General features: G+C 39.4%; 1 protein-coding gene across 2 annotated transcripts in view; it reads left to right on the forward strand.

The window, feature by feature from the left end:
* The window catches only part of apbb2a (amyloid beta (A4) precursor protein-binding, family B, member 2a), a 59,164-nt gene that overhangs the window by 41,086 nt on the left and 2,753 nt on the right, over positions 1–15,325 (forward strand). For both annotated transcript variants that reach the window (XM_084719234.1, XM_084719233.1), the window contains exons 9-13: positions 3,644–3,758; positions 11,215–11,290; positions 14,245–14,325; positions 14,441–14,556; positions 14,691–14,873. In XM_084719234.1, the coding sequence (XP_084575360.1) occupies positions 3,644–3,758; positions 11,215–11,290; positions 14,245–14,325; positions 14,441–14,556; positions 14,691–14,873 (571 nt within the window). The remainder of the gene's footprint in view (positions 1–3,643; positions 3,759–11,214; positions 11,291–14,244; positions 14,326–14,440; positions 14,557–14,690; positions 14,874–15,325) is intronic.

Raw genomic sequence — 15,325 nt, forward strand, 5'->3', positions numbered from 1 at the left:
TGCCTCGCTGTATACTCATGTGTACCTGTGTGTGTGCATGTGTGCATTTGTGTCTGCGCGTGCGTGTGTGCATGTCATTGGCTCCACCATTTTCAGTGAAGGAACAACAACAAACAGAGAAACCTGTTGTTTGTGGAGCCACAGCCCACAATAATATGATGCATGTTAATTGAGCTTTAAGTAATCTATTCGTCAAGTAGACTGAACCTTTAAGAGATAGTTCAGATTATTTGAGGTGGAGTTGTATGAAGTACTTAGTAATAGTTATTAACTATAATAGATGATGGTCAGCACGTCCCCAGTTTGGAGAAGCAGAGAAGAGCAGCACAAAAGCTACAAAATGTTCCACCATGGACAGGGTGAGCAACAAAATGGATTTTAGTCAATTTAAAAAAGGCCCATGTCTTTATGTCAGTCCAAACTAATCACCAAAGTGACACAATAACACAAACTAACTGACATAGTGAAGCAGCAACTCCCATGTTCTGCAAGGTAAAACTACTGAAGCAATATTTAGCAAATATAACAGCAATTTCCCATCAGAAAAGGCTGTCGGACTGCAAAGTAAATAAATATAGTAAATATATACTAAATATAGTGTGCACACTGATATAGATTATTTTAGGTGGACCTTTTTAAAGTGGCTGGACCCCATCCACAAGAGTTCATTGCTTAGATTCCGTGCTGCATGGCATCTACTTTAGGTAATACACTGATTATCAATAAGTGCCTCGTACAACCCTACTTAAAATAATGCAGACTATCCCTTTAAAGTCCAGTACAAGGTAGCATACAGACCTGCTGAAGAGTCACACTTTGCTCAGGTGCTGACTCCAGGTCTCTGTCACTGAAGGTATCTGAGGTTCAAGTTTGAAGAAAGAGGTATATTCAGTCAAATGTTTATGAATACTTCAGGATAGATTTGCTCCTCTTCAGAAGGTAACTAACAGTCTACAGTTTCTGCAGGTTTTGATCTTTCAGTTCTGAGTCAGAGCAGAGCTCTAAATTATACAATATAAATACACTCTCTCATATAATAGGCAGCTTGAATGGACCAAAAGTATGTGGTTGTATGAATCCAGTGTTAATTTCTGGTTTTGGTTTGCTTGTAGTTCAGGGCTCTTTACGAAACACTGATTAGTTTTTTCTCACATTTAAGTCATTTGACTTGATTTTGTAGTTTTAAGTCTAGTCTAACAACTAACAGACAAGAGGAATCACAGTTAAATGAGCCAAATATCACTGTTTTCAAAGCAATCAAACTCCTTAAGTAAAAACATTTTACCTCGCAGCTCGTCTACTGGCGCCTTGATTGTTCAGTTTGTTTGTGTTATTTTGTGACTTGTGTTCAGATTCACCAAACCACACAGTAACACAAAGCTAACAGATTGAAACAGCAGTAGACCAGCTGTGTTCTGCAAGTTAAAATGACTGTTAAGCTTTTAGGAGTCTGGTTGCTTGTGACAGAGTGATATCAGGCTTATGTAACTGGGGTTTGCTGTCTCACAACAAGGTAAAGTGCCTCATACAACCTCGCTTCAGATAATCCAAACTATCCCTTCAGGTAATGTATTCATCAAATAAACCTTAACTGGTGAACAAGGAATTGCAGCAATAAGCCAGCAAATCTTATGGCAGCCTTTAAGTGACACAAATAATGAAGCAACATCTTCACAATAAATGAATTAGCTAATTAGAGCAGAGCTCCGACAAGACGTGTAGAGAAGAAGAAAGGTTAATATATCATGATGCAAAATGGGGTAATAATAATTTTTGTTGTCATTTTCTTTTTTAAGTTGTGCATGAAATTTCTTGCAACTCACTTAGCTGGCTCTCATTGTTGAAGAGGTGACAAGGCAAACAGGTGCAGCGGGAGGGTTGGAAAGTTTTTGTTTCAGAACAGGAGACAGCTCCAAGGACAGACTTTTTTTTGATGTTTGCAAAGAGTCACCTCCTGAAAACACATACAGAATGAGGAAAATATGTAAAAAAAAAAAAAAAAAAGGACTGCAGTAGAAGTTCCCGATAAGGGGAGTGTAAATAAATGAGATTAAAATCACTGGGAGGGATTTCAAATAGAAATTAATCAAGATACTTCCAGACGCTGCTGATAATGCCGAGATTGAACCCAACAGAACTCAAGAAAAATGCTGAAGGGAATGTGAAACACAAATTGGCAATCATATTCATATATTGGCCCTAAGCTAGGAGCCCTTTGGGAAGTGGTGTCTGACTGCTTAAAAGAAACGTGCAACAATGTCCAAAAGTGGCTCTCCAAGGAGTAATACCAGGAGGCTTTGAGGGGGAAACTATAATCTATTCCCCAGACATCTAGAAGATATTCAGTGTATTCAAATTAAGTGGATAAAACCTGACTCTCTCACAGACAATATATAGAATAAAGAGATGTTATGAGATGGAACAAATGTCATTAAGGCACAAAAACAAATTAACAAAGAGATGAAATTCTGTGATGGACTTGGTGCAATTATCCTATTTTCTCCCCCTAAATAACCCACAGTTATTATCACCCATCTCCCTTATCAGACAAACATATACACATATTTATGTCATGCTACATACTGAAATAATGGACGAAACCTGCCTTCATTTCTCCACATTTTTTTGTTCCTTTTTTCTTCCAAATTTGTTCCTTTTTTCTTCCGATTTATTATGTTTCTTGAGGTGTGTTTTTTGTTATCACTTTATTTGAAGGGGTGTGCATAAGACTGACATGACACCGTCATATCTGTGACAAATGTGAGTGCGACTGTTGTCATTTGGTCATTTATGTAATTTTTAGTGCAAAGTCGAGTTGTGTCTTTGTCATGACAACTTGGCATTAACTAAGACAACATAACCTGTCATAAACATGTCATAGCAGGCCTAATTATCAAACTTAAAAAAAACATTATTTAGCTTTATGCGTTGACATTACATAATACTGCCATACATGGTTGGTGTTGACATTGGCTGTCATTAGAACATTATAATTGTGTCATGAATAATTTCCTTGAGCTCAACTATAGTTGCACACTTTGGAATCATAAAGATGTCATAAAACAATGTCAAAACCAACTACATATGACAGTGTCATGTAATGACACATATAACTAAGCTTGATAATTTGGCCGGCTATGGCATGCTTATGACAGATTATGCTGTCTTGGTTTACATCAAGTTGTCAATCAAGTTGACATCTCAAACAATGTCAACTTTGCATTACTGACTGAATGACATTTAATGACAGCAATCATAAACATTCATAAAGACTTATTCATGTTCATGACAGGTGTCATATCATGGTTATGATGGTGTCATGTTAGTCATTAAATTCAGTGTTACTGTTCTTTTTTTATGTTAAGTCAGAGGGCAGCAGGGGTGTGTGTACAGAAACTTACATGAGTCTGTATAATTTAAACAGAAAACAAGTGTGCAGACTGGAAAAACACCCACCTGGTGAGGAATAATTACTGAATCACAGGTTTTATGGGACAACAGAGATTCTTGCTTACAGCCCTTTTAACACAAAGCAACATGTTAGCACATCTGCTGTAGATGCTGTAGATGTTTGTTTATTTACCTGCACCAGAAAGTCATGTGGAATAATTCTTGTGTGTCTTCTGTCTTTTCTGTGCTTCAGGGATTTTGCCTATGTGGCGAGAGACAAAAACACGCGGGTGCTGAAGTGCCACGTGTTCCGATGTGATACTCCTGCCGCAGCCATCGCCACAAGTCTCCACGAAATCTGCTCCAAGGTGGGTGTCATTATCGTCGCCGCCTCCGCATGAATGAGCTTATCTGCTGCTCTGAAACAAGCTATCAAGCTTTAATTAGGGTGACTACTGAAGAGAGGAAGAAAATCTTCTTTTTTTTCTGCTGATGCAGTTATCCAGAGCTACGTTTTCAGGTTGTAACTTAGATGTTTCTCCTGCCACATGCCTGTTATATAAAACTGATGCCCAAGAGTGCAAACATAGTGGCAGTGCCCTAACAAGATTTCTGTTATCTTTTTTCTGGAGAAGTAAAAGCTGAGGAGAGAGATACAGGGATGTTTTAAGGGCAGTGAGGAGAGCAGATAACATCCAGGTTACAGAGCACATGCAGTATTTCTTTAAAACAGTTTTTGAAGTGTGCGCGTGTGTGTGTGAGAGAGAGAGAGAGAGAGAGAGAGAGAGAGAGAGAGAGAGTTCTGGTGGTGACAGCATGTTAAAGGGACAGTCACACATTTTCCCTCTTACCTGTAGTGTTTTTTTATTCATATAGATTGGTTCAATATGATATGCGGAGTTTTGGAGGTGTCAGCTGTAGAGATGTCTGCCTATTCTCAACTGTAGAGAACTAGAACTAGATGGCTCTCAGCTTCTTGTGCTCAGAGCACCAAAAAATACATTTGAAAAATTCAACAGCAACAGCAGTTTCTTTCCAGAAATCATGACCTGGTTGCTCAAAATATTCCACAGACCTTGTTGTGAGCTGTTTCATGTAGGAACTATTTTCCCTCTACCAAACTACACCCACGCACCGTATCACCACGCAGCAGGAAGCCTGCATCTTTGCACTGGATGTCAACCTTAAAGCCGTCCTCCTCGGCTGAGCTGTAACCTCTCGTTCGTGAGTAGATGCACACTTCATCCGGCGCCTTTAACCTTCTCAAGGACAGGGAATCCCAGATCCTTAAAGGGGCAAAAGCTGCAGCATCAAATGAAGTCACACACTTTATTCACACACTTTCTCTCTCCCTCTGTCACACACACACACACTAATCAGTAATCCCCTCCACTCCCAGAGCAGTCCGAGACTGGGACTAGTGCTGGATATCTCCTGGACATAGAGATTACAGCAGTTGTAGAGACATTTAAACAGTTATGATAAAATTCTGGTTTTCACTGACTGTGTCTTGTCTGGCAGTAGCAGTTCCTGAGACTCATGTCATTCAGTGACAGCTGAAGCCCTGTCATCGTGCACACTGTTGCTCTGGTGATGTCTCAGTTACTTGAACAGTATCGCAATCTCTCCCCTGTACCACTGGGAATTGAAGCTGAAGCTCTGTGGCTAAAGCTTGAAGCAGTGTCTCTGTCCCTCCTTCAATCACAAATTCCAAGGCAGGACCTGCATGAGCGCTGATGTCCATGTCATTGGCCAGGTGAGACATTGTGACAAACCACAGGGCTGCTGGGAGTAATTCTCTTCTAAGCTTCTAGATGAAGCAGCCCTCTTAGACTGAAAATCACACACAAGCTATCACACAATCACAAGCTAACATTACCTGCTGAAACTACGATTTCTCTGTGTTTAAAACCAGGATATAGTCATACGAGTAATGGGTCTTGCTCGTTCTTTCACCTCCTCTCCAGACTGATAAATGGACCAGGAGTCGCTGGATAAAACACATCAGGTGATGTTAAAGTTGATGATGTATATTGTGCGAGATGAAAGATGTAGTTCACTGAGCAGTTTCACACAAAAGTAAACGGTACTATGACAAACTACAACAAACTGAGACTTTCTTTACTTGTAAAATTAGCTTTTAAATTAACAAACATCTGTGTAATTTGTTAGACAATTAAAACGGGAACACCACTGACACCAGAAGATGAGGGACTTCATCTCTGTACACCTTCTGAATTCAGGTTTCTCTCTTTTACTGTGAAAATATTCTGGTTCTACTAGCTGTTATCCTCTCACTTGTCCTTTTTAGTAGGCGTGTACTGTGCTGCTGAATTCGAGTCCGAGGTGTTTCCAAGGAAAGATATGATGCCAAAATGGTCACCGTGTAAGTCCTGTAAACATGAGGTTGCATTTTCATACCAACCTTCACTTTGGACACTAGAAGAGCTGATTAACTTCACACTGGCTCTAGTAGTTGACAAGTATAATATTGTCAGGTTTGAGGTCTGTATGAAGTGTGCCAATATCCTTCAGGGCTTCTGGTGTGAACTGCAGCTGGTGTGTGACCGGCCGACCTTTTCCTCTCCCTCATCAGGTTCAAAAGGCTCCTGTTCAGAAGGCAGAGCACAAAAGATCCAGGAACTTGAAATTGTCCAAGTTTTTCTTCTCCCAAGTATTCCCATTCTTTTTGAAGGAAATAATCCTCGCTCATCGTAAATCTTGATGGCCACAACCTCAGACGTTTTTAAATTCAGACACCAAAACATCCTTCTCCATTAAAGTCTAATATATAAGGTAGCATACAAACCTGCAGGAGAGTATGTCATACCTTTGTACCTGACATTGCACAGGCGCTGCCTCCATGTTGATGTTGAAGGTGAGGATGACATTTTTTCAGTCAAATGTGTCCAAGTACGTCAGTATAGATTCACTCCTCTTCTCACTCCGAAGGTATGCAGAAGATAACTGACAGATTATGTCTGTGAGCTTTGATCTTTGCAGTTCTGAGTCACACCAGAATTCTAAATTCTAAATTATGAATTCTAAATGATGTCATAAAGACATTCCGGTGTCTTTAGTCTTTTTAGAAAATGCGTGTTAGTTTAAGTCAAATTTCAGTCATTTGATTTGATTTTTTTGGTTTTAGTCTAGTTTTAGTCAACAACAGCTAAAGACATCTAAGCCCAGTTTTTGTCAGTGAAATTTTCTTTTTATAGTCCTGCATTTTTAAATTTTTTATGTCTTCTAAGCATTTCAAAGCTGCAGCTGTCACAGCTGTTGTTGTGTACAGTTACCCTTTTTACAGGTGTCCTTCTCGTCTATGGCAAGGTTAGTGGAAGAAGTTAACTTGTTCAAACACATCGTCCCCGTCCATCACCATTACTGCAGCTACCTGTGCCCTCCACTGCAGAGCCGTGAATCATTTAGAAAGCCTGATTCACTCTAAACAGTAAAATTGTGTTCATTGTCTGTGTTTCCCTTGAGAGGATAAGCTAAGGAAGATTTAGATGGTTGACCTGCATGAATCCTGAACCTTACTGACTCTGTCCTTTAGATAGCAACACAAATGATTGAAAGATTTAAAGTAAGATTAATGTGACATCCACATCCACAGCACTTGATAATGTTACATTACTTTACCTTTTTATCTTAGTTTTTCCCAAATGTGTCTCCAAGAACCAGTAACTTGACATATTATTACCAGCATTACTGAGATGTAATGTCTCTGACTGTCAGCTGCTTCTTATGAACGGTGGTGCAACAGGTAGATAAATCAACTTCTAAACGAGATATTGTGTTTGGTGGAAGAAACTACGAATCATGACCAACAGTGTGTGATTCCTAAGATGCGTGCAGGTTGTTCGATTGCATTATGACAGTAATTACATCATTTCTGCCTTTCATAATGTTGTTTAGTTTTTATTTGTTGACACAAAATGTAATACATTTTATCTCTCATATTTAACAAACAACAGAAAGAGTAACTGCTTTTTGCATGTAAACTAATTTTATGGTTTTGAATATTGAATTCTTTGTGGTAGAGGTTTGATGGAGACCCCATTCAAACTGATGCAGTTTGAAGCAGCTGTCAGGTATCAGTGGATCCAGTGTGGGTCCAACCTGTGTGTTGACCAGCATTATACATGTGTCTCAAGGGGTCCAATAAGTATCTTTGCCTGGTTACTCTTGATTGTGTGATTACACTATTATTTGGTAACTGAACATGACTTTGGCAACTGTTGAGTTGTGCGATTGTTAGCCATGCTAGCAGCAAAGGTCCAGAATGGCAACGTTGGTCTGTCTGTTGGTCGGTCCACCAGGTCTGAAATGTCACAAATAAATGTTATATTGCAGGTTAGACAGTGTGCAGCAGTCTTTTTGTAACTTTTCAGTCAACTCACCTTTCTCCTACACACCTGTCTTATCTAATAGATGTGCAGAGTCCTTTGTTCTAAATCACCACACCTAACAATAAACTGATTCTACTAAAAAGTACTGTGTAGTCAAATACTGATGTATCTTATTCTTTTGTACCACAGAGAATCATTTTTGCCCAAAGATTATTAAAAATACATCATGGAGCCACACTGTTGCACAGGTCAACATGTTCCTTTATTATATTGAAGATGGGCACTGTACTTTATTTTGAGTCAACCCACCACACACACACCATTCTGCTGCTAAAAATAATCAGTGGAAAGGGACAATTATGTATTAAAATAATATAACAAATGCTCTATTTGCTCCTGCTTCAGTAATGTTCAATGAGACTTTTTTAAAATAAATTTTATATTACTGAAACATTTTTAAAGAAATATGTCATCAGTTGGAACAAGTGGACTAGAGTCAGAAAGTATTAGAGAGATGGACTGACACTGTTGGTTCAGTCTTTTTTATGGGATTTGATGGTGATAACACAAATATACCCAAGCTCAGTAAAATACTACGTAGTAGTATTTGGTTTGTCCAGCAAACCTTGACAAACAGACTGTTCAAGTCACACACAGTATTTGTATCAATTTCACAAATATCAGAAATGCATTGGTCAACACCAATTCTAGCTGCAATATAAAGAAAAACAATAAATGTTTTGCCAGCAAATGTATACTGCAGTGTAATGGTAATACTGTATATCAATATATGAAGATCCTTGATACTTCTATAGCCTCAATATACTGTGTACAGTAGTCTATAACTCACTTGTTTAGGAACCCTTTTCACACACTAACACTCTTTCTCACACACACTCACTCACACACACACACACACACACACACAGCCTTCTGTACACAAAGAGAAGCCAGCGTGTCCTCAGGACAACAGTGACCTTGTAAAGGATGAATCTACCTGGAACTCCAGATCTTCTCCCTCAGAGGCATGCTGACCCATTTACAGTACAGTGGGATGTGTTTTCTGTTGATTTCTTCCTATTGCTTCCCCCAAATTGAAAGAGGAGTGTGTATCTGTGTGTGTGTGTGTGTGTGTGTGTGTGTGTGTGTGTGTGTGTGTGTGTGTGTGTGTGTGTGTGTGTGTGTGTGTGTGTGACCATGACTCCTCACACCGCCTATTTTAAACATAGTGGTAGTTTTCTCTTTACTGCAGCAGGGAAACTTGGTGACCCGAGTCTTGCAGCTGCGCAGCAAGCTAAGCGGGCTTCCTTTGTGTGTGTGTGTGTGTGTGTGAGAGAGAGAGAGAGAGAGAGAGAGAGAGAGAGAGAGAGTGTGTGTGTGAGTGCATGAGTTTTCTTGCATGTTCCCCTGTGAGCAGAGTTGCAGACTCACCATAGACTTTGATTAATGACACCTACAATTAATCAAGTATCTGTAGCAGGAAGGGTGCAGCAGCTCGGTGCAGGGGCCATGCAGACTATTCAAGACTCTTTAAAGAGTGTGTACACTGCAGCAGTGGAGCAGACAGACGGAGGAAAGAGAAAAAAGACAGCTTCTTTTGAAACTTAAATTCAAATATACCATTTTAAAAGAAAATGTTCTGATGGATAAGGCTGGTAATGTTCTATATTTCTAACTAACAGTGAACTGATCCTTGTAACAAGTATTACCTGCATAGCCAAAACCTGATACAGCTTATTCTTTAGTGCCATAAAGCTCCACTGTTGTCAAACATTAAAATGAGTATTGTTGTTTATTTGCAGTGGATCCCATATATAACATCCTGCTGCTGTAAATACTACTCCAAATCCATAGGTAGAAATAGTCCTAAATATGTATACAATTTAGACCAATGCCTGAATGTTTTCAGGAAATTTTTTAAGATTGAAGTATATGATGGCCGTTCTCATGGTCTATCATGTCTGATTGCTTGTTGCAGCATTTTCTGGAATGGTACCATTTCTTACACAGATTTTCACGAATCAAGAACTGGTAAAAATGGTCAAAAATCTCTCCAAAATAAAAATTAAGAAAACCTTGAGGAACAGTACAGAAAAATTAATTCTGTGATTTTTGACATTTGGAGATTTCTTTAAGAATTGTGTTTTTCTGTGATTGCATGCCTATTACTTGGAAACCACCTTATTGTCAATATACCTGGGAAAGCCACCCGTCCTCTGAATGCTGGAGGTCTCTAGTTTGTGGTTGTGAAGTCTGATGAGGCTGTGATTATCCTAGAGGTCACAATAAGTCATTTTAAGCTGTGAAGTCAAGTTTTAAAAAAATTGTCTCACGAAAATGAAAAGGCTACTGTGAGGATTAACGTCATCTCACATGAATAAAATGGGCTCATGGAATCCACAGGAGTCTCAGCTGTCCTGTCATACCCAATTTATACAGTTCCACTGTTTATCACTGTCAGATAGAATTGGTGAAAATAACACATTCATATTGCATGCAAAACTGCATGACTTTAGTCTAAACAGCATGACATTACCGTCTGTAAAAGGGAGACTCTCAGGTGGGCTTGGAACCCATTTTCTTTGGGATATCTTGAGGTGAGAGGTCAATGGACCCCTTTGAAAATGTCCTCTTCCATCCTTGTCAACTGAATACCTTATGTCTTCTAGTTTTATATGATACCAGTATTTTCACTCTCATTCAGCTTTAAAACTGAGACCATTATAGTGTCTGAAAGAGAGTAATGTCCAAAATTAAAGTATATATATATGTATATCTGAACCTGAAGATCTTCAGTAGAAAGTAATGAGCTTGTGGATGAGACGGGGAAGGGAAGTAGGAAAATACTGAGAAACAGACTAATGCTTTTTTTTTGTAGGATTTGTTGACAATAAGAAAAATATACTGTAGAGGCCTCATCCTTTAAATGTTATTACAAGCTCTATTTAACATTTCTGCATTAAAATATCTAAAAATGCTAACTATCAGTTATATATTTTGTTGAGCTCAGTTCTCACATTATTACAAACACCCTTCTTGCTACCTCTAGTCTTCTCTTTTTCCCTTCCCAAGTAGCAGGTAGCTGTATAATAAGCAGGATAATGTATGGTGAGCAGGTCATTATTGCAAAATAAACCCATCAGGGTGATTCAGCACCCTGTCTGGGTTTATTTTGCAATAATGACCTGCTCACTGTATTATTATCCCTTACTTATTATTTGTGATTCAGCTGTAATTATTTGCTGAAATGTATTTTTCACACAAATATGTGAGAAAATCTAAGCTAATTTGACAACTGTTGTGTGCGCTTTCAACCATACCTTACCTTCTCTTCTCTCCGTTCTCATTCTGGTTGTTTACTTCTTCTCTCCTTCTGTCTCCCCCCTCTTGCCTTCTCTGTTTTCCGTCTCACTCTGTTCCTTTCTTCCTTTCTACCTCCTCTCTCTTCATTTTTTATTCTCCTGTCTTCTAGATTATGGCTGAAAGGAAAAGTGCCAAGGCTGCAGCTGGCAGCTCCTCCCAGACCGGCTCCGATGTACCCCTACAAGGTACACACACACACACACACACATCTTTTTCTTTGAGTCTTGTTCTTTTGTAGTTCCCTCATGAGAGAATTGGATTTGTCAGCCGTGTGCTATCTTCCCTGCTGTGGTTTCTTGTCTCTTATTACAGCATCCCTCATCTGAAGCCACATATATGTTTTTTAAAAATATGACCTTATCGCCTCAGGAGCGACTGTGAACATTTGTTAATAGAAAAGATAGCAGTGTTTGGTTCACTTACGCACGGATATTGCTGACCGCAGAACAAAACTCCTCCTCACGCCACAATCACTGAGCTTTATCCTCCCAGCACTAATTCTATTCACCGTTTCCCATTTCGCTAAGTCCCACCGCTTGTTCCTCTCAGTCCCAAGTAATTATAGGAAGAAAGAGAAAAAGCACCAGCACAATTCATCCTCCGCTGTAACCTCAGCTGGTGTGTGTATCTGCTGCGCGCGGGGGAAAGGAGCTCCGGCATCAGAATATAAAAGAACTATATCGGCTCTTCACTTACAGAGGCAGTCGACCTCATTAAAACCCAATTAGTGTTTCTTTGAGGCGAGGCCTGGTGCTCCACGGCACCCATCCCAACCCCAGGATCAAAGAACTTATTGGTGAAACATCCCTCACATCTTTTACAGCTATAACTTGCTTGAACTCATAGTCTTTTAACTGAGAAGCCAGTGAGAGCCGATGCCCTTGAAGTAGGTAGACCAGTCCATTAGCTCCTGAGGTCCTCTCACAGCAGCACAGTGGAGAACAGTTCTTGTTCTTGCCTGGATTAGATTTCTTCAGGGTAGCTGCGAGTGGACAGTCCCACGCTGGGACACATTTTAGGAGATTAACGCAGAATGATTTGGGATGAGCTCCAACAACAACAGCACAATGGCCCTGCTGCCGTCATCAGATTTGTCCTGTATAAAAATTCATATTTGAAATAAATTCTCTTCATCATTCATGTAAGTGCTGTTTTCAGAGCTGTAGCAGTAAATACTGAATGTGGGATATTAGAGTCTTTTTTCACGGAGTACACTGATGGGGTGATTTCAGGCAAACGTCATTATCCCTGATTGATTTCCCGTACTCTGACCACATGGCGACGAGCTCATGATGAATTGTTAATCACAGAAATTCAGTAATTAAGATGTGGATTGTGCAAAATGGGCTGAAACTCAAAAAGAGGATGTGGGCTGGTTTGTCTCTATTTAAAGTTTAACTTAACACTCCCTCAAAAACTTCTTTTTACTGATTTCCAGTGGTTAACTTCTTTCTTTGTTGAAGTGAAGTGCAGCTATACTTATTCTTGAGGAATCGTTGCATGGATGAAATGATCTCAGTTAAAAATCAAAAATGCAAGTCTCCCTCAAAAATACTCCAAGGCACACAGTAAGGTTCGTATAAAATAAAATGCCTTAGGCAGAAGTAATGGTTACTCATCACTGACTCTGATGAAGACCTGCGTTGGTCGATACACATTGGTCATTTTTAATTCTTTTTACCATGTAAAATAAAGGCATTTTAATTTTATGCAAACCTTACAGTGTGCCCTGGAGTGTTTTTGAAGGAGACTTGCATTTTTGATTTTTTTCCTGAGACAGTTTCAACCATGCAATAAGCCCTTCACCTGAAGAATAAGCACAAAATACCTGAAGTATCCAAAGAGCACCAACAGACAGACCCTGCAGGGCTTTCACTTTATTGTCTCGATGTCCGGATATACTTCAGGACACTGTGACATCACCGTTGGATGTGGGTACAGGTGCAATCAAGCAGACTTCTGACCATACTGGATATTGTCAAAAGGTCAAAAGGGTTTGAAACTTTTCACCAGAGAGGGCATCAAAACATCAAAACACTGCATGTCTGCTGTTCAGTTACTCTTTAAATTCACCACGTGTGCTTTAATTAAATGGCTATAGCATCTTTCAAACGATTCACCTTTTTTTAACTTAGACAACAACTCCATGGCAACATCTTTGTTAGTACCAGTTACATCACTGTGACATCACTGGATGCAGGAAGAACAACAGATTTTGCAGCAAAAGAACTGTTTTCACAGTCAATGTAGCACACACTGTGAAATTTATTGCTTCAATTGACTATATTTATCATCAGCACCGACTGGACCTCCACATGAAAAGTGCTGAATTTCTCCTTTCAACTCTTAGCTGCACCTAAATCAAAATATAACAATTATGCATGCAGAAGATGTTTGGATTGTTATAAATGCCCTCTGTTACTGCCTGAACTGGATGTGTCAGTTTGACAGTCTCAATAATAATAATTTCATGTTGATTTTCAATTGGCCCCTCTATTTTGAAATCCATGTTGACAAGCGATGCAGCTGATGGTTAATAATTAATGTGACCATTTTCAGTGTTTTTCTTCTTTTGTGCCCTTTTTACTGTGTTTAGTCTTTATTATTTTGTCTTTTAGCACATTTGAGGATTAATAATCATTAAGCTGTGTAGTTAAATATTTAACCACTTTTAGTGTTTTACATTTTACCTTTTCAGAAATGATCTCAAGCTTATATAGTTAATTGCGTGTTGTCTTAATAGAGAGGTCCTGAGGGTAAATGATGTTAATGTCTGTGCTGATTGAAATGCAGGTGATAGAACATCTTTGATCATCTTCACTCACTGGGGATGGCAATCTTCTCTGCCTGCAGGCCATTGTGTAAACAGACACAGCTGGGTTTTCATGCAGAAAACCCTAAAATCCTGCACGCTCATGTGTGAATATATTCATCATGGCCTAATCATGTCAACAGCACCCTAAAATATTAAAATATTCACCAGTGTTTGTTTATTTCTCTAGTTTAAGCCAATTATCATGTGTGGACTTCTCTTTTGGAACTTAGATGTTAGATGTTGTTGTCTGATAAAATCCCCTGCGGGCGATCTGTGTGTGTGTGTGTGTTTTAATGTGTGTGTCTGTGTGTATTTTCTCTGCAGAGTTTCCCATGCCAAAGACTGAGCTGGTGCAGAAGTTTCATGTGCTGTATCTGGGTATGACGTCTGTGTCTCGCCCCATAGGTAAACCTGAGCTGACACTGAAACCCTCACACACTTCATAACACATCCTGCATCCTGTAATTAGGCTGCCACACACTGTCTCACTGTTCAGACACCCCTGTGTTTTTGTCTTCAGGTATGGACATCATAAATGGGGCTATAGACAGCCTCCTGTCCTCCACAGGCAAAGAGGACTGGACTCCTGTCATTCTGAGTATTGCTGACACCACTCTGGCTGTCATCAAAGAGAAGGTGAGGGACTTTATGTTTCTGTCCTGAGGAATATCAGATAAATAAAAAATGTGAATGTGTGCTTGTCGATTAGAGGATGAAGATCTTATAGAGTTTAGATTTAGATCTGATTCTCCTCTTGGCTGTCTGTGCAGGAAGAGGAAGAGGAGGTGTTGGTGGAGTGTCGTGTCCGTTTCCTGTCCTTCATGGGTGTGGGACGAGATGTGCACACCTTTGCCTTCATTATGGACACTGGGAACCAGCATTTCCAGTGCCACGTGTTCTGGTGCGACCCCAACGCAGGCAGTGTGTCTGAGGCTGTGCAGGCAGCATGTGTGGTAGGTTCATATTCAATTCTTTTGTCATGATAATGAGACAGTGTTGTATATTTTGTTTTGTTGTGCCACTATTACTAAATTACTGTTGAGAGAGATAAGTTTAAATTTATTAGTAAATTTTAAATGTAAAGGAATTGTTTTACATTATGGGAAATACAAGTTTTTTGCTTTCTTTCAAAGTTAGTCATTCAAAGTCACAGGTTGGAATTTACCAGTTGGACATTCAAGCATTTCAGGTGCACAACACCAAATATAAACAAAAAAATGGCTGACTGTGATAAATGTATTTGTTACACAATTAAAGTCTTAGCGATACAGCCTCCTTGCATTTATAAATGAAACAGAGGAGGTTCCTAATAACGTCGGCAATATATCTGGACAAGTTTACATGCAGAACAGGTTTTACTTAAACTCATTAGTCAGTCTTTTTAATGCTTTGCTCAGTAGAGAAT

Source organism: Lutjanus erythropterus, chromosome 5 (genome assembly GCF_056507025.1).
Source record: "Lutjanus erythropterus isolate fLutEry1 chromosome 5, fLutEry1.hap2, whole genome shotgun sequence".
Taxonomy (NCBI): Eukaryota; Metazoa; Chordata; class Actinopteri; order Lutjaniformes; family Lutjanidae; genus Lutjanus; species Lutjanus erythropterus.